Source organism: Corvus brachyrhynchos, unplaced genomic scaffold, assembly GCF_000691975.1.
Source record: "Corvus brachyrhynchos isolate BGI_N302 unplaced genomic scaffold, ASM69197v1 scaffold116, whole genome shotgun sequence".
NCBI classification, from domain to species: domain Eukaryota; kingdom Metazoa; phylum Chordata; class Aves; order Passeriformes; family Corvidae; genus Corvus; species Corvus brachyrhynchos.
Genome location: NW_008240221.1, coordinates 12,546,950 through 12,565,696, shown reverse-complemented (window position 1 = coordinate 12,565,696; position 18,747 = coordinate 12,546,950). Strand labels below are relative to the sequence as shown.

The 18,747-nt window shown below is 38.0% G+C and overlaps 1 protein-coding gene across 2 annotated transcripts in view; it reads left to right on the top strand.

The window, feature by feature from the left end:
• Nucleotides 1-18,664, top strand: part of ATAD2B (ATPase family, AAA domain containing 2B) — a 59,565-nt gene extending 40,901 nt beyond the window's left edge. For both annotated transcript variants that reach the window (XM_017745016.1, XM_017745015.1), the window contains exons 24-27: nt 10,241-10,936; nt 12,527-12,654; nt 13,803-13,931; nt 16,020-18,664. In XM_017745016.1, coding sequence (XP_017600505.1) covers nt 10,241-10,936; nt 12,527-12,654; nt 13,803-13,931; nt 16,020-16,061 — 995 coding nt within the window. In that variant the 3' untranslated portion in view covers nt 16,062-18,664. The remainder of the gene's footprint in view (nt 1-10,240; nt 10,937-12,526; nt 12,655-13,802; nt 13,932-16,019) is intronic.
• Nucleotides 18,665-18,747: the final 83 nt, after the last annotated feature.

Sequence of the window (18,747 nt, the reverse complement as noted above, 5' to 3'; positions counted from 1 at the left end):
CTATTATTAATATATTATTTTTAGCATTATCAATTATTGCTGATTGGTGGCAAACTGAGAGATTTAAGCAGACAAATTTTCCTTTACATCTTTGTGCTCTCCTTCATGGTGCTTTTCCTTGATGAGAAATCATTTTCTAGGCATGGTGATAACTGCCCAGAGATGAACATTGTTTATATATGAATGATAGTGTTGATGTCAAATGGTTTAATTAATTAGAGGTGTATGATTTTATTTCCCGAAGCTGTAATTTCTTCCGTTAAAGGAATTAAAGTCAACTGTATGGAATTATGGTTAGAATAAATTGTTATATAATAAATTGATGATTTGGATCCAAGCTGTTCTTTATTCATTTGGCAGCTCGTGCAAAAACAGAGAGTGGAGGGAAGGGATTCCAAATTTATTTTTTTTCATTTCCTGCAAAGTCCAGGATGGAGATTCTCCGTCTGGCTGCTCTACAGAGCACTTTGCTGGCTGTGCATGCTGAGCAGCAGACGGTGGGGTTTATAGACCTCCAAGCTGGACATCCCTTGGGAAGGGGGAGAGCAGCCGTTGCTGGTGACTTGGATCCAAAGCAGCTCTGCTACCTCACTCGCTTCCCCTCTGTTGTCGAGGCAGCAGCAGTTGTTTGAAAACTCGAGCTATCAGCTGCAGGAAATTGCCAGTGTCTCTGTGCAAACAACAAAGTTACTGTTAAGGCACTGATCCTGTTGGTATTTTCGTGATCTAGCTTGGAAGGCAAGAAAATTTGAGGCTTAGTGTGTTTGGGACTATGATCAAATGAAAATATGGCTTTTAAGGCCGAGTCTGAAAAAGGTAGCTAGTCCAGGAGGGATGTGATGCATCTAGTAATCAGGAGAGAGAACCAGGAATTGATGAGCAATCAGAAATCTGCAGAAAGAATTCCGGTAGTACATGGGCACTCTTGAAGATTGATATGGTCAGTTCAGCAGAGACTGGAAATGAGGAAGAGAAGCAGTCTTAAAAGGGTACTTGGAGGATAAGCTAGAGAAGGGTGAGAGCAGAACTGGGCAGATTGTGGGGAGCTCAAATAGCAGCAAATGAAACTGTGGATTGTGATTGTTTGAATGGAAGAAGTAAGTTTAGAGAAGGGATTTCTAACAGATTATTTTAGAGGGAGAATGGAATTTTTTTTATGGTCAAGAAATACTATTTTTTATTTTAAGACTGCAATGTATTGCACAATCAGAGTAACAAGAAAAATCATGTAAGTAATTTAATTCAACAGGATAAAACTTTATTTTTCAGTTAATAATTCTGGAAATATTGCATGTTTTCTGCTGTTTGAACTTGAATTAATTTTTTCCCTTAGAGGACTCTAAGGAAAAAATCACCAATCATAACATTATTTTCTTGATAAGTTATTACTATTTTTTAGGAGCTTTGTTTTCACAGTATTGTAGAAAATAGCTGCAAAAAGGTTAATTCAGATGACAAACCTGAGAACTCTAAAAGAAATTATTGTTAAGTATCTTCTCTAAAAACAGAGTGGACTGCAGACAGTGCAGCAGCCTGCCCAATTTAAGGACCTGTTCAGGGCAAGTACAGTAGAGAGTGAGAGTTGGGATTGTGTTGGTTTGCTTTCTGAGGTTATATATTTTGTATAAAACTTTATTTAGTTTTTTAGTTGCCTTATTTTGTGAATTATTTAATTTTTTCTGATGTATTTTAGATATTTTGTTAATTGGATTAGACCAGATGGGCTGTTGGAAATGGGGCACACAAATAATTTTTCTGTGTGAAGGCATGGTGATCCATGTTCCTGAGTTACATTTCATCTGCAACTTCCATTTCCCTTGTTGAAGGTACAGCTGCGGGGATTGTGTCTCACAGTATAGATGAGTTTTAAAAATATTGCCTTACTAGGAGTTGCTGAAAATCTATTTGGGGAAGTTCTGCCACAATTTAAAATATTTCCATTACTGACTGTATTTTGAGAAGAGTGCAGGTATTGTGGTGGGAACTTAAAATGGGACATATGTCAGAAGTCTGATACAAGCAGTTTTATGATTATAGAATCACAGAATTACAGTGGTTGGAGGGAACCTCTGAACATCTTCTGGTCTCGCTCCGCTCAGAGCTGGTTGCTCAAGGCTTTGTCCAGTTGTGTTTTGAACACCTCCAAGAATGGAGGCTCCCTGTCATGCCCGGGGAACTTCTTATAGTGCTTGGCCACAACCAATAATTTATTTATCTTAATTTTGAATGTCTTGTATTTCAGGCTGTTCCCATTGCCTCTGGTCACTGCTGAGAACGGTCTTATTTTCCCTTTCTATGGAGCTGTGTGGAAAACACAACCACCAGCAGTCTGCAGTTTGGTGTGTTTGCTAAATTAAGTGGTTTAGATGCATGTTAGCTCATAAAGCATTAGCATCTCTTTAATCATTGGGATCCTGTATAATAAAACTGTATCCAACTGCTCCGTTCTGCCAGTAGATGGGGCATGGTACATACCATTTTACTGTCTTGCACTTGCTTCCTTTAGTGTTACGTATAAATAAACTCTGTGGGGAAGATTTGGCTTTGCATTCTTATCTTTTTTTTGCAGCATTTAATGATAATATACTGTAGTGATAAACTGCAGATTTTATGTTTTCTTCATACAGAAGATGTCTTTTGTGCCATATGATAAATAGCATAGCTGTGAAAATGGCATTTGGAGCAAATAAAGAAAATTTAAATCCTTTGTGTTATGCAAACTATTAAAAATACAAGTTTTATATAAAAGTCATTTTATGAAATATGAAGTAAACACAGTGCTAACTTTTCCCAGTAATTTAAGTGATTAGTGGTCTCTCTAGAAAGAACTGTAGGGATACCAAGCAAGGATCTAAAAAACTATGGCAGAAAATGTTGTTTCTAAATAAGTAATGTTTTCTGTGCTTTTTTTTGTGTTGGACTTTTTTGGTTGGTTGGTTTTTGGTTTGCTTTTTCCCCCCCAAATGGTGATCTTTGCTGTCCTATGGAACACTTTGTTTCTGCTGTATCATGGAAAGGCTTTTGTTTTGCCTGGACTACTTTTTAAAAAGATTTTTAGAAAGAAAAGGTCTTTCATTTACAGTCTTTCTCAGGAACCATTTTATTCTCAGTCTTTGTCTGATTTTTATCTGTTTAGTGTCTCTTCTTTGACCTCTCTGCTACAGTGGTGTCAGTGATTGCACTTTAGGCTTCTGTGACTGCAGCAATGCCTTATCAAAGGACATGGCAGACCAGGTACCATATGGTTTTGGTTATTTGAACTATTCTCTCCCTTTTGGTCTGGTTCTGAGTTTGGACTCAGAAATTGGATATTGGCAAATCAACAGTCATCCAGATGCTAACATGAAATTCCTAGGAGCTGCTGTTTTGTCGCTTATTCTACATTTGCTGCTCTTTTGTTTTCTGCTTCTGCCTTCCAGATTTGACTTGGATTAATTCTCACTTGATACAGAGGCAAGTACTGTTACTTGATAAACACTATTAAAAAAGATTTTCTGGAATGTGAGGATATCTTTACTCAGAGCTGGGACAACTGTCTCTTTTTGTGTCTTTGTCATTTTGTTCTGGGTAGCGTAGGAGTTGGCATTCTGGATCGGAGTAGTTTGATCTCTTGTATCTGATGCTGTCTTCAACCAGATGCTTTAAAAGAAAGTTGCAAACATTTGAGAAATATTTTTTTTCATGCCTGAGTTTGAAGGAAATACCAGCGTAGCTGATAATTCCAAGTTGATTAACGTTCTTTTAAGCCCCATAGGCTTTTTAATTCTTCTAATTTAAAATGCAATTTAGTGAATTTGTGGGAGTTCTAATAAATCTTGACTGCCTGTTCTTTTTTTGGGATCCCATCAAACTTTTGAACTCGGTGATACCTAGTGACAAAGAAATTTTCTTTCATCCCTATTAAATACCTGCCTGTTGAATTAATCAAGTGTCTTTTTCCTCTGACAGACGACTAAGTGGGTTCTACAATTTACCTGATCAGTGACTTTTTTACATTCTCTTGTTCTCTTCTTTATAACTCAGTAACGCAAGATGGCTCAGCCTCTCTTAAGGAGGTGTCCTTGAAAGCATTATCATCACCTTTCTTATAAACATGGTAAAAAGATCTTCTGAAATAGTTTTGGGGTTTTTTTCTTTCTAAGTGGTATGTGCAAGTGTTGTAATAAAAAGTTTTCAGAACAGATAGATCCCTTCCTTCCTCTGTTTTGAAAACTGTGGCAATGTTTGCTTTAAATTGTTTTAAGACTTAATGTTTCTGTCTGCAGAAGTTGTGGATTTTCTTGGGATTATTACCCATTTATTAACTTCAGATTTTGCCTCCTTGACAGAGAAACCATCCAGTAGCCATGATTCATTCCTTCTTGTGTTTGTTAATGGCTCTCTTGCAGCAGGAAGGTGTCATTCCCTAGTCCTTAAGAGCCAACTGAAGGTACCAAGGATTTGTATAGCTGGAATATTTGCTATTGTACAGAGCTAATCAGCAGAGGGGAAATGAGCAGATCTGTAGAGGTGGAAAGTCTAAAAATTATCTCCACAGGTGACATTAATCTGATTGTCTCTTCTCTTTTGACTTCATTTTCCTCTTTAATTTTCCAGTGTGACTGTCTTGCCATGTGTTTTACTAACATAATTACTCTGGTTTCATGTAAATTATATTTTTATCTTGGTTTCCGAAGAAAATCATACCTGTGCTCTCTTGTCCATCTCTGCTCCCCTAATAACTTCTGAATCATTTAGCAGAGTTCAGACAGATTTGACAGGAGTTGAGAGCTGAAAGATTAGGTTCCTGCAGTTTTTGTGAAAATTGGTAGCTGGACAAATTCACGTGTCTACTGCAGGAAAAGGTGATAGATTGAAAATGGTAGTTGAGCAGGTAAAACATGGCATTGGCCAGGCATGGCATGCACACCTCAGAGGGAGTGTGTCCCGTGTCCTGTTCAGCGTCCTGTTCAGCTGGGGTGGGGAGGAGCAGGAGACACTGGGGTAGTTCCACGAGAAATACTGGGAAGAGCTTGAGTGGAGAGTATTACTGGGGATGGTAGGGGAAGGCAGTTGATCAGGGAAGAAAATACTGGGAATGCTGCAGCCAGGATTGGTTTGGTACCCATTTCAGCTCCTCCTTATGAAACTTGATTCCTCCTTGTTGAGTAGAAATGCAGAGGTTCTTCAAGTATTTGTTTACAAAACATAAGCTGTTATATAAACTGATAAAGATCATAAGTATGTGAAGTTGTTGTATGCAGTTCTTTTCATGTGTTTGTCAGCTCTGTGCCTTGAGTGCCCTCCATCCTAGGTGAAGAAAATGACATCTTTTAGGGATTAGTTCCACAGTCACTTTAAGCTGGTAAAACTGCAGGTCACTACTAAAGAGGCTGTGTTGCCTTGTCACTGGTGGCATATTTCCACCGTGTTGCCTGTGGCAGCACTGTCATTCATGAGTTGGAAAGCTCAACCAAAGATGTTGAAAACTAACCCAGAAAAAAATCCAACAACCTAACGTTTCAGATGGATTTAGTTCCCTTATCTGTTTTACTGCAGGAACAGTAGTGCCGGCACAAATTAGACAGTGGAAATGCTATAGCTGGCTTTGGAGGGAGAAATGGCTTTGTTAGTGGAAGCTGGCACCTCACTTTGCTTTTTAAGCCATTGTGGAACTGTGATCTGTTCTTTCTTGCTGCTTATCTCTGGCTGCAGTTTGGGGACTTTGTGAGTAGAAACTCCAGAGACTTTCAAGTGGACTATTTAGTGCCTCTTGGTAAGGAATGTGGAGCTACTGGAAGCAGCTAAATTACTGTGGCAGGTACATAGATATCCTGGATGATGCATAAGAGAGTGTAAGTTGCTGGTTATAAGTGCTTTCTCAAGCAAACTCTTTGAGTTACTTTGCACACAAGACAAGAAAGGTGTTGAGGATTTTGATCACGGAAGAAAAACTTAAAACATGTCAATTGCTTTAAGTGGTTCTTGATACTGAACTAGACTGAAAATCTGGATCCATGGTGAACTTGCTTGCCATGAGAATCTTCTTTGGGTTTTAATCCTCAGGAATTCTTCATGAAATAAAGTAACAACAGAGAATTTACTGTTTGATGGATGTCAATTTTATCATTTACTGACAGAGGAAGAGGAGTCACATTCTCTGATGCGTTTTAAGCAGTGTGGAATCATGGAAGGGTCTTTTCTGCTGTGTATAAAATGAACTTGTTAGCATTGAATACTGTGCTGCACTCACTGTACTGCAGTAGTCAAACTACAGAAATTTCAAGAGAAAGATCTCTGCTTTGCTGCCTCTTATTAGGGCTCTTCCACGTTAAGGGAAGCAGACTTGCTTGTTAATAATTGACAGTCTCTGAATCATGTAATTATGTCTGCTTTCTTTTCCAACTGTTAACTTCATTTCTCTGTAGTCTACAGTTTTGTCACTGTGCTGCTGGATTTGGGGGACAGCAACAGTGCATACCTCAGCTCTGAAGCTTCTGTACCATTTACCCATGTTTTTATGATCTCATTTCCTGAGACCATACTAAACAGAAAGGTCACAATTATGTCTAGGTCTTGCAGAAATGCTTCAGGAAAGTGGGAAGGAGTTGAATTTTTTTGGTTCAAGTTGTTTAGGTTTTTTTTTGGTTGGTTGGTTGGTTTTTACTATCACTTTTTTTTAATAGTCAAGAACTGTGCTCTGCTCTGGACAGGGTTGGTGCTTATTTCACTAGATGTTGTCATTACTTAGTGTATCTGACTGGAAGATCTCCAAGCAGCACCTGTCAGTGGGCAAGAATTCAGAATTTCTGAAAGTCTGCTACAGGTTTCATTTTACTTAACAGACTAGTCCTTCTGAAGTAAGGACAGTACAGAATTTCTTTTTAATCACACCTAGGGGAAATGCCGTCTGCCTTGTTTATGGGTCTTTCAAATGACTCTGAAATTGTCTTAACGTAGGAATAGAAGAATTGAGAAACTTCACCTACTGCTTAAAAAAATGTAAATTTGTATTCAGGATTAGTTGCATTGTATTACATAGCACTTTAAAAAATGCTGTCTGCATGGATTGTGCAGCTTGAGGGAAAAACGAGCAGGGGAAATTTGGTTTTGATACCAACTTCATGTGAACCCAAGTGAAATGTTAGGCGTGACTTGTGGTCAGACAGATACTTATTGTCATTAAAAATGCTTAGTATTGATTCACAAAAAAGCAAACCAGACAGAAGCTAGAACTGAAATTAAGATCCCTTTGGCAAATCTGTAGAGGTTATGTGAAGATTATAGAATGAATAGTTGGCCAATTTAGAAGGCAAGTGAATGTATTCATGTGTGAATAATTGGTATTATAATAGTTTGAGTTAGAGAAACTCAGCTCTATAAAGCGGAACTCTTCTGACAATAGTATTTCCACTGCCTCTGGCACAAATAGTGCCAAAAGACTGGGTATCAATGGGGAGTTTTCTGATGAGTAGTTTTAAAAGGAGTAATTGAAAAGGTGTTAAGGCGTTAAGTTGCAATTGTTTGTACTTGCTCATTTTTTAAACAAAGTTCACCTAAAGTTTTTCTTCTGTAAATAGCTGTCCCATTCTGTTACCTACAGGAAGCTGATAGTGTGTCATGAATCATACTGACTAGAAAATAAAACGTTTTGCATTCTGCTCTTGATAGTTTACATTCTTCTAAAATATAAACGTTAAGGTAGCAGCAATATGTTAACCCGTTAGTTCTTCCCCACTGGGCCTTTAGTTTTGCATCAGTTTTACCCTGTGATAGCTCCTTCATCCTTTTTAAGTCATATTCAACTGTCCTGCAGGATTCAGAGATGTATTTTACTGCTTCCTGCTTCATATGGCAGCTTCTCAGGTCCATAATACTCTTGCAGTATTGCCTTTTTATTTCCACTAAATATAAAGGGAACCAATATAGGTGATGAAATCTGGTGGCAGTGTCTACAATTCGTCACACGGTTAACACTTCTCTTGCTTGTACCACCCTTTCAACTTACCTGGAGGAATTAAGCAGAACAGAAAGACTGGTGGTCAGTTTTGTTTTTAAATGTTGTATTCCTTCCCCAACTTTTCACTCATTTAGAGGCTTGGCTGTCTGTGTGAAAGAAAAGTTTGCGTAGCAATGTTTTGGTTGTTAAGGATCTGGAGCCAAAATTTCCTTTCTCATCCCAAAAGATGTTGCTGCCTCACTTCTTGTTGTTGCTTTGTCCTAATTAAAAACAGCAGTAAAAAACAACACACACAATGTTTGTTCAAAAAGTAGTGCATGAAACATTGAGCTGGACTTGCTAACTCATTTGGGAAGACCAAATTTAGAAATTTAATGAGATGGGTAACACAAGGATTAATTCCATTTTGCTTTAAAGTGATTTCTCTCACAGCTAAGAATTTTAGGAATGTACTTGTGTGTTTAGGCAAATTATGGATTCTCATCCCAGGTGGAACTCACAGTGTGAACAGAAGGGATGCCACCAGTAAAATATTTGAAGTACAATTCACTGATTTAAAAGATACCAAATATATTTGACAATATATCTGATATATCTGTCTGAATTACAGCAAAGTCAGCCTAAAAGCCAAAATCGGTGTATCTTAAAAAATTTCAACTTACTTACTTATACATTTAGGATGTACTAGATTTCCTTTAAAAGACTTTTACTCTCCTGTGTTTTATTTACCCATCTTTGCAGTTGCACTGAAGCTTCACCCATTGTCTAATACAGGATTATTTTTTTGTCTGTAAGTTTACATTTCCCTGTTTAGTTTCGGATTTTCTGCTTCAGTGATTAATGAAAATCTCTTGCACAATCTTGGGGAAAAAATACATGAACTCCTGAAAAGTTATGTGAGTAGGTTGTAGTTCATCAATAAACGAGTGACACCGACTGTAGAAGTCATTATCAAATTGTGAATATAGTTGGAGAAAGGGGATTTTTTTTTTCCCCTCAGATCTTGCAGTTCTCCATAAAGATAATCTGTAACAATACATACAGGTTCCAAGTGAGACTTTTTATTGCAGTGTGATTGTATCTTTAGACAGCTTTAAAGCTAAAAGGTTAAGATTTATTCCTAATGTAGTGGTTAAATTACCTGCTTACATACAGCACTCATGGGGAGATGTTCTAAAGTACAACTGTGCTTCTCTGCGTGTCTGTGAATTAATTCCCAACACTTGTACCTGCATAGTGCTTGTATCTTCAAAGCAAGATCTTTGTAACTGTGTGTGATTGGCAGACACAGGTGTAGGACTTAATACCCCATAAAACAAAGTAACTTACAAATACAAATAACATTATGGAGGTGCTCAACATAAGAAATAATTTTGAAATGGAAGGAAATTTGTCAGTCTCTGGTTACTATTGGCTGTGATTTTCATTTATTGTCACTTGGCCATAACTTCAGCAATTTTGCAAAATTAGAACAGTCTTCATCATTATTTGAACATAGAAGCTTCACTTTTCCCAAGTGTCTTCCTTGGTCTTCTGAGCTTTGTGTAGTGCTCTGGAAAAGGATGTTGACAATAGCATTAGGTTTGAATGGTCTTCCTTCTGCAATTGCTCATCAAATTACAAATGTGCACCAAAGCCTTTTTTTAGGTCAGTGTATCTGTTAGTTGTATTTCACTGCAGATAGCTTAATAAAATAAAATGGCCTTCTGAAAAATAGTTTATTATGTAATTTTTCAAAGGCACAGAAAATACAACTAAGAAATAAGAAAGAGTAAGGATGCAGAAATAATGAAAAAAGGATCACATGCCTATGTTGCTTCAAGTTGAGTAACACAATATGGCCCTCACAGCTGACCCTGGTTGGAATAATAGGTTAGAGGTTTCCTTGTGGCCCTTCCAACCTGAATTATTCTGTGAATCCTTGGGTTGCACTTTCATTTGTTTTATTGTATAAATTTATTGTATCAAATCACTGAAGATCTAAAAAGGGAGAATGAGAATAACTGTCTTTAGACTCTCCATTACTCAAATGAGAATGAGTTCTACATCATTGCTTAGCTGTTTTAAGTAGGAATTGCTTGTTTCCATAGTTTAGGAATTGAGTGTCTTGACTGAGGGTCCACTCCTTATACTTCTAAAATGCCTTGTTACCTCTGATTTGCTCACACTGAAATCAACAGACAGCTTATTTTTCCTTGAAGTGTGAAGATATTTGATTGCCTCACACAGCGGCATATTCTTATATCCTGGTCTCTTTGCTGAGGGGTACCTGTGCATCTAAAAGTGTTCGTTTGTTTTCAGTTCGAATACGGAGAAAATCGAGACGGCGCTCGCAGTGGGGCAAAGGCATTATTAAGAAGAGGAAAGTCAATAATTTAAAGAAAGATGAAGATGATGCAAAGTTTGCTGACGATGAAAATCATGGTGAGGACAGTAAATTGCTGGAAAATGGAGAGCTAGAGATCAGTGCTGACTGCATTGAAGAGAATGGAGAAGAAACAGGAGACCTCTCTATGACAAATGATGAATCCTCCTGTGATATTATGGATATAGATGCAGAGCAGAGGCTTAACAATGGGACATCAGGAAAGGAAAACAATTTTGCATCCACAGAAGAAGAGAGCTCAAATGAATCCCTGTTAATAACTGACAGTGTTACTCTGGGTGCTGAAAAGGAATTAAGGAAGGACTCTACATTGAAAGGGGATTGTGTGAATGGAGAGACATCTGTACACAGCTCTGAAGGTGTACCTGTTTCAGCCTGTCATAATGGTAAAGCAGAATCACTTGATGCTGTTTCACCCTGTGAAAACACTGATGGGTCTAGTAACAAGCAAAAATCTTTATCTGAAGATCAGCCAAAGGAGAAAATGGAAGCTTCCAGTGAAAGTCAAGGAAGTGATCTGGTGAAAGCTGAGTTACCACATTGCAGCAATAATGAGAAAACACTACAGAGCACAGACATTGAAACTAAAGATGCTGAAGCAGATAAAGAAGGTATAACTTGTTTTCAATGTTTCTGTCTTTATCTCAGTATCCAAGTTAATGTGTGTATTTTTCACTGTAATATTTTATTAATTGCTGACTATTTATTTGAAACTCTTAGTATGCTTACAGCATTTAATTCCACATAGAAAAATCAGAAGTGCACTCTTGACTTGCTGTATTTTTATCTTAGGCAAGAATTTGTATCTTCATACTAACACTAATATACTCTGTTTATATTTGTCAGCTTTGTTGGAAATAATGTAAATACTGAGATAACATTAAAACAGTAGTTATATATTCAAAAATATTATAAATTGAGATAAATACAATACATGTTTTGGTCTGTATATTCTATCTGATTTGTATTTTGATCCACATAATAGATACTGAATTACTCTGTTAGAGAATACGATAATAGTATCATTGACATTGGATAAAAAAGCATAGTATTCCTTTAAAAACTTGCTTGTAGCAAAAGCTGAAGCAGTTTAACTCCTAGCAAAAGCCAGATAAACTGTTGTTTATCTGTTGAAGAAGGTATCTGGCTTTGGAGTCACAGTGAACACAATAACAGTGGAGGAAAAAGATAAGAGAAGAAGGAAAATCCTGGTGGTGTATAAAAGAAGGGGCCATGTCCTTTGAAGACGAGAGAGATAGTTTCCTCAGGGAACAGAAATAGAAGCCTTATGCATGATTGCCTTTTTAATGAGCTTTTCAGAATTATCTAAAAGAATGAAATCTTTACTTCAAAAGTAAGTGCTGAGATTTACAAAGTAAATGAGCTTTAATGAGATATCTGAATTATGAGAAGATTACTATGTACATGTTGGCTGTGTTTGTACATACATATTTTCTCTAAGGGTAAGTAGTAGAGTACAAGAAAGGTCCTAGGAATATCACAAGAAGAGCATGATGTGTTAAAGAGTATTTACATTTCTGAATTTGGTAGGTGAATTTCGTATACTTTAGGATGGTTACAATGGCAGGGGTCCTCAGTAGAAAAGGCATTTTAAATAGTTGAGGAGAAAAATAGTGAATGAATGTAGGGAGAGAATAAGGAGATATGAAAATATTTTGTTCTTTGCAATACCATTGGTCAATAACTTGAATACAAAGGTGGAAGAAAACAGAAATGTGTAACAAAAGCATGAGGATTTGGGAGTAGAGCAGATGTTGGAATACTGTGGTGATGAAGACATGGGATGCTTTAGAGAGAAAAATGAAGATTTGTTTCACTTGAGCAGAAAGAATTTCAGCATTTGCTTAGTATCTGATCTTGTCTTAGAAGCTGTTTAATTTGTTGTTGCTGTTGAATAGAAAGATGCAATGAGAACTCTTAGTGGAATTCAGTTTTCATTCAAAGTTGGCACTTTGGAGTTGGGTTTTAAAGATTTCCAGTTTTGTGTGTGTTTCTGAACTGTGGGTTTGTGCACCTGTAAACATTCAGAATTCAGCAAAGCTGATGAATAATCTGCACTGCTACAATCTTGCTTGATTCAAAACAACCCAACAAACTAAACAACCAAAGCAAGCTGAAGTGAAGAAATAGGCTGCATTTTGTGAGACTCACAATCCTGATAATTGTTTTTCAAATTACAGGTATATTCAAAAGCAAGAAAACGCGAAAAGTCGCTGTGGAGCAGTCAAAACCCACAAGTTTGGAGCAGGTTCCAGAAGAACCTTTGGATCCCTTACCCTCTGTAGTTGTTGACCATGACAGACTAAAGGTAACAGAACTGAAAAAATAAGTTGAACTGTTAATGGACTCCATGAAAAATGCTTCCTTTCTTTGTTCTGAAGCAGTATTTCCTTTATGTTTGACTGCAAACAAGTATTATGACAGCAGTGACTTTTGGAAATGATTTGTCAATTGGTGTTTCTTGGATGGAAAGTTAATAAAACTACTGAATCCTTACTGTCCCATCATTACTACCCTTATAATCCAGTAATGACACAGCAGTCCACTATTTTAATTGCCATTTTTGCCAGTACTCATATGTGTTAATTGGCCGTGTCAGAGCTGCTGGGTGCCTGGTAATTGGGAGCTAACATCATCTTTTCTCTTCCTGTGGTAGGTATACTTGGTGGAGAAAACTTAGTGGATTGGAAAGGAAATAGGATTTTGTGTTGATGTTTTAGCATCATAGACTGCTAATTAATTTTCTTTCCATTTTTTTTAAGCAAAATTACAATAAAATTTGCTGTCTTCTGTTGTAAAAAGTAGCTTGACCTACTATGACCTGTGAAATTTAGATCCCATTTTCTGTGGAGTACAGATGATAATCTCTTTGGAAACAATAGAATTGTTTGACTGGAAAAAAAAATCTTAAATGTCACTCTTTGCTACTATGTAAAATACTTTCACCTTTGTTATGAGAAATTTTACATGTGTTGTGTCCTCCTTCCACACCCTTCTCTTATTTTTTTTTTCGTTTGTCAACATTTGTGGAAGTCCAGATACGTTTTCATGTGGTGATGCTTTTTTTCCTGACAGTGTAAGTTCTTAAAAATGTCTGCTTTAGCCATCAAGGCAGTTTTTAGGATTAGCTTTATTACAATTAGTGTCCAAGATGAAATAGGATGAAGTAGCATTCCAAAATAACAAACATTGCCCTAGATATACTGAGTAAAAGAATTTTAAGACAAGAAGAAAAGTATGGGTATAAGCGGAGAAGTGAAAAGAGACATTGAGTCCTTTTTGTATAAATACTGAAGCAGTGGCCTTGCTGATACCCAGGTGTGGTTCATTTCATTTGTATGTATCCCTCCGAAGGAGGACTTCAGAAAGATATTTCATTTCTGATTTGTCCTTAAAAAAAAATTTTAAAACTGCTTATAAAAACCCTCTTAACTTCACCTTCTGTTGTTCCAACAGAAACTGCTTGATTTGGTGGTTAAGAAAAGTGACAACCTGACTGTTGACCAACTTGAGAGATTGTATTCACTCCTCAGTCAGTGCATCTACAGACACCGTAGAGACTATGACAAATCACATCTTATAGAGGTGATGTTGTACAGCTTCTTTTATTCTTTATCTGAATATTGTGAGATAGGCTTTTCAAGAACTGTTAATCTGCCAATTTACTGTTCTACTAGCAGGCAAAACTTTTAATAGACTTTGAAGAAGGTATCTATAAAAAGAAAAAAGTTTAGTGTAGTAACTTAGAAACTGGAGGTTGTTTCCAATAATGTTTTCCTCAAAAGAGGATTAAGAATTTAACCTAAAAAAAGGGAGGGGAAAGAGGAGAGAATACAGCAGCATGAAAAGCACATGCTAGCAGAGTAAAATGGAATAGGAGCAGTCTCCATGTTTGTGGCATGACTGACAGTGCATGTAAAGTGGTGATTTCATAGGCACCCTGACCTGGTATTGCTGCAGTGGCCCTTAATTGTGTTGGTGTAACTAGGCCAAAACCAATTACCCCCTCTCCTCCATGCAGTATGCCAATTCTGACTTTCATACAAGGCCTTAGAAGTGTGAACACTCTCTAGATCAGTAAGCACAGCCTTGGGAAGGTCAGTGCAGCATGGTGGAAGCCAGGTGTCTGCCTTGCTGTCATCCTGTGCCACTGAAGTGTTTGCCCTCCGAAGCTTCCTGTACATGAACAGCAAGTTGGTCATTTCACCACTGGCACAGGCTGATCCTGACTCTGGATGTGCATTCCCTCTGTCACCACTGTTCTAACTGCAGAGGAGTTTGGATCAGCTTGCCGATTCAACTGATAACCAGTCGTGCTGAGTAAAGGACAACAATTGCTACTTTCCAGTTGGATCACTGAGCACTAAATATTTTTCCCCATGAATAATTTACAACAAAACCTGGAAAAGCCATAGTGTGGGTTTTTGTAGAGTTCCTGCAGAATATTTTTCAAACCATTTTCATGCTATTCCTCTGCCATCTTCACCTAAAAATATGTTGAAAGTCTGTGCAGGATGTTAGTTAGATTAAAAAGGGCTTTGTCCAGCAGGAGTGTGTGGAGACCAATCTTTACTTTGATTATCCAAACTGTGCAGAGATGTGGTTACAGCTGGGTCACTGTTGCAGTGACCGCTTTCTTCAGCCCGGCCAGCACCTGCGGTGTGCGGCAGGAGTGGGGAGCAGCCGAAAGCTCAAGGCTTTAAAGCTGCTCCTCTGAGTTCAGCTCTGCCCATGGGAGCTGAAGCCCCAGGTGTTGTGGCTGTCAGCAGCCCTGACTAGGGAGAAGGTAAAAAAGATTGTGGGGAGGCTTGCCTCTGGATACAGCTTCAGGTTTATTGCCCAAAGGGAGTCCAAGGAGCACCAGCACAGACCAGACCTGTGCAACAACTTATAAAGGGAGAAGTTACAACGAGGATGGCCCGACAGGGGACCAATAGGGGTCTTTGGGGGAGGGATATGGACAGGGATAGACATGCACGCGGATAAATAGTCTCAAGGGGTGGAGGAAAAGGGATCACATGCCCCAATGGGGCGTCGAGGTTTCAGGGATTTCCAGAGGGGCGGTATCAGAAGGGGCAGGATCTCAGGGGATTGACAAAGGACCATATAAGGGTAATTAGGGAGGGCTTAGGTGATGGACACCGAACTTCAGGGAATAACAGGAGGGGTTTGGGTGATTGATGCAGAACCAACTGGAACAAGGGGAGGAGAGCAACCATATAGGGAGCACTGGGGAAGCGGCTAGAGATCAGGGTGTACCAACTGGGAATGGGGGCAAGGGAGTAACCGGGTTAAACCATTAAAACATAGAACCACATCACCACAGGTCACCAACAGCATAAGTGTGAAGTAAGACTTGAATTCATGCAGTGTGCCACTGCAATGCTATCCTAATATATATTGTGCACCTTAATTACATAAGTGGCCCTAATAAGCCTTGATTTTCTCATGGACTGTCATAGTAGAGTGCTTTCCTGCATTAATACTCCTTTAATGAATTCCCTCTTTTATCATATTTTTCTAGCAGATAGCAGCTAATAAACAGAAACATCTGTTTTCATAAATTTATTTGTTCATATTAGAAAAAGTAACACAGTAAGTGCTACTACATAAAGTAACTCTATTTCTGGCTCTGTGTATTTATGAATAGTTAATGGTCTGTGTCTCTTGCAGGAGATGGAAAGAACAGTTCATGTGTTTGAAACATTCCTGTGAACTCGTCAAGATGGGTGGGTTTATCCTCTCAAACTGCTCATGGGAGAGCAGTCCTCTGAGCCATTCAGTTTCCATTTGCACCAAGTATGTGCAGAGCCTTGGTCTTAAGTGCTCTCTCTTTTTGTTTCTGTTGAATTTGGTGCTATTGTCTCAGGTACCTGAAACCAACCAGCCTACAAGAACCAAACGGAACTTCATATAGTTGTATCTGATATAAATAAAGAATACAATGCCACAGCTTGGAGATTTTTGGTGCTACAGACACTGTTCTGATTCCTGCTCTTGTTCACTCTACATGCGTTATCTTTGGGGAAACTTCAGGCAAAGTGAAGACCAACACATACAAGAGGACTGGAAAGAGCAGATCTAAGTTGAATATTTTTAAACAGGCAACCTTTTTTTAATTTTTTTTTCCAATTTTTCTCTTCTCTGGGGTTATGGACAAAAAAAATCTGTCCTAAAGAAGGCAGTGATGCATTGTGGTAGGAATCTTGAGTAACTGGATGTACAGTAATTTGAAGATGAGGCTCTCTAGAACTGCCTTTTATGTGCCTTTTAGTCAATTGAGAAAGATAAGGCTAAGCAATTTGTTTGGATTATAGCAAATGGCAATGTTAGAAAGCTGTCTGCAGAATGAAGATCTCCAAAAGGACGAATTGTATTCTCTTCATTGGATGGCAACCAGTATTATGGTTCTATAATGCCTGTCTTACTCTACAGAACTAAACTAAGACACACTGAAAAAGCCACATACTTTACCAAAATGGTGAAATTCCTTTTTCATTGGTATATATTTTGTTTTAGAAACAAGTTACACAGTGAAACTCTTCTGTGTTGCTAAAAATGAAGCATTTCCCCCCCCATGGCCTTGTTTTTCTCTAAGGAAAGCAAGGTTAATACTGGCAGGTTTCATTGGGAAGGTCTGTGTTTGTAATATAGCTTGGACTGTGCAGTGCAGGTAAGAAGACATTAGAGTTGGTCAAAGTCCTGGAGCCCAACCTCAGTTGAAAATAAAACTTCTCTTATATTTCACGAATTGTTCTGTGCAAAGCATTGTTACTGTTGGAAGGATTGGAGGAGAGCCTTTTGAATCCATCTGTTCTAAGAGTTCTCTGGGTCTGAATTGTGTAGTTCAACACCTTTCCTTTCTGGCAACTGGAGAGAACAGTCTAGGCAGTTTTTATGTTTTATCACAAGCTCGGTATTAGAACATTACCTGGGCTGGTTTATTTCACACCCGTGTGGAAAGTGTTCTAGAGCAGTTGGCTGGTGTTCCCATCCTGAACCATTCATTGTGACTGTCCCTACGTAGCTGCAGAAGTGTCTGTCCAGAAATATGCAACGCAGTGTGATTAGTTTTTAATTAGAGAAAACAGACTACTGCAGAGATACTGAGCTACCTCAGCTTTTTGTATTTTAGTTACCAACAGTGTTTATGGAGGACTGTAATCACGCTGCTCCCATGTACAAACCCAGGCTTAGGGACTTGTCTCCACCTCTACGGCTCATCCCACGGTAGTGCTGCAGAGAGAGAACACATGGGCCTTGGGCTACTGCAGTAATCCAAAGTGCTTTGTCCATTATGGTTAAACATCAGTCTCTCTTAGATCTTTTTCTCCCCTGGATGCCACTGTTTTTCTTCATAGGTAATGGCAGAAAAAGGTTTTAAGCATTCATGTACATCTAGTTACACCTAAATGCAACCCATGCAGAAACACTGTATTTTTTAGGTGGGAAAGTGCGATTAAAAACAACAAAAACAAACAGAAACCACATTTTGAATGAGATTCTTTGATCTCAGATTTGATTATGGGATTTTTTTCCATGTTTCATTTAGTATTTATTAGCATCATACCTGTTTGAGATATTTATGTGTCTGGTACATTAACAGCATTTTGTATTTTGATGGAAATTGTTACAAACTTTAAGATTTGATTAAATGAAATGTAGCAGATTTTTTGTAGCAAGTTTCTGATAAAAGGGTTTTTTGCAAGTCTCAGGTTCTTGCTGCAGAATTTTTTAAAAATATTTATTCCAGTTTCACTTACTCAAAGAAGTTTTTGTTCAAGTAACAGCAGCACTTGTGGAAGATAAAACTGCATTCATTTTTAAGAAGATAATAAATTTATATAAACTAAAATAATTGAGAATTTTAGTCACCAGTGAGTGTAAAAAGCAAGTTTAAGCTGATGCCTAACATTAAAAATGGTTCTAAAAGGTCAGGTTTCTAAAGGAAAATTTATACTGTCAGTTGTTGATTGGGAAAAATCTTTAAGAGGCAACTTTACTAACTGAGGAGCTGCCATATTGTTTTAGAGAAATGTAGCTAATATCAGATGTTCTAGTGGACAGCTTACCTAAAATGATATACTCGCCTTCTTAGCCCAAATAACCACACTTCAGTTTTTGTTTTCCTTTACAGATGTCTGGTGATTATAGAGTTAAAACAGCTGTTAATCGATCCATGTGGTCTAAACTTGTTTACTCTTTGTATGTTTTTAATTTTTTTTGCTACATAGCACTGGCAAGAGTTTGTACAAATTGACCTCTCTTCCTTGTTTCTTGTTGTGAAAATTGCAAATAAACTCCTGTGTGAGTCCTTGTGCTGGACTCTATGGAATGTGGCCAGCCAGGAGGAGGAGGTTTCCCTGGGGGCCGGGGGTGGGGGGCTGTCTTGGGGGGATAG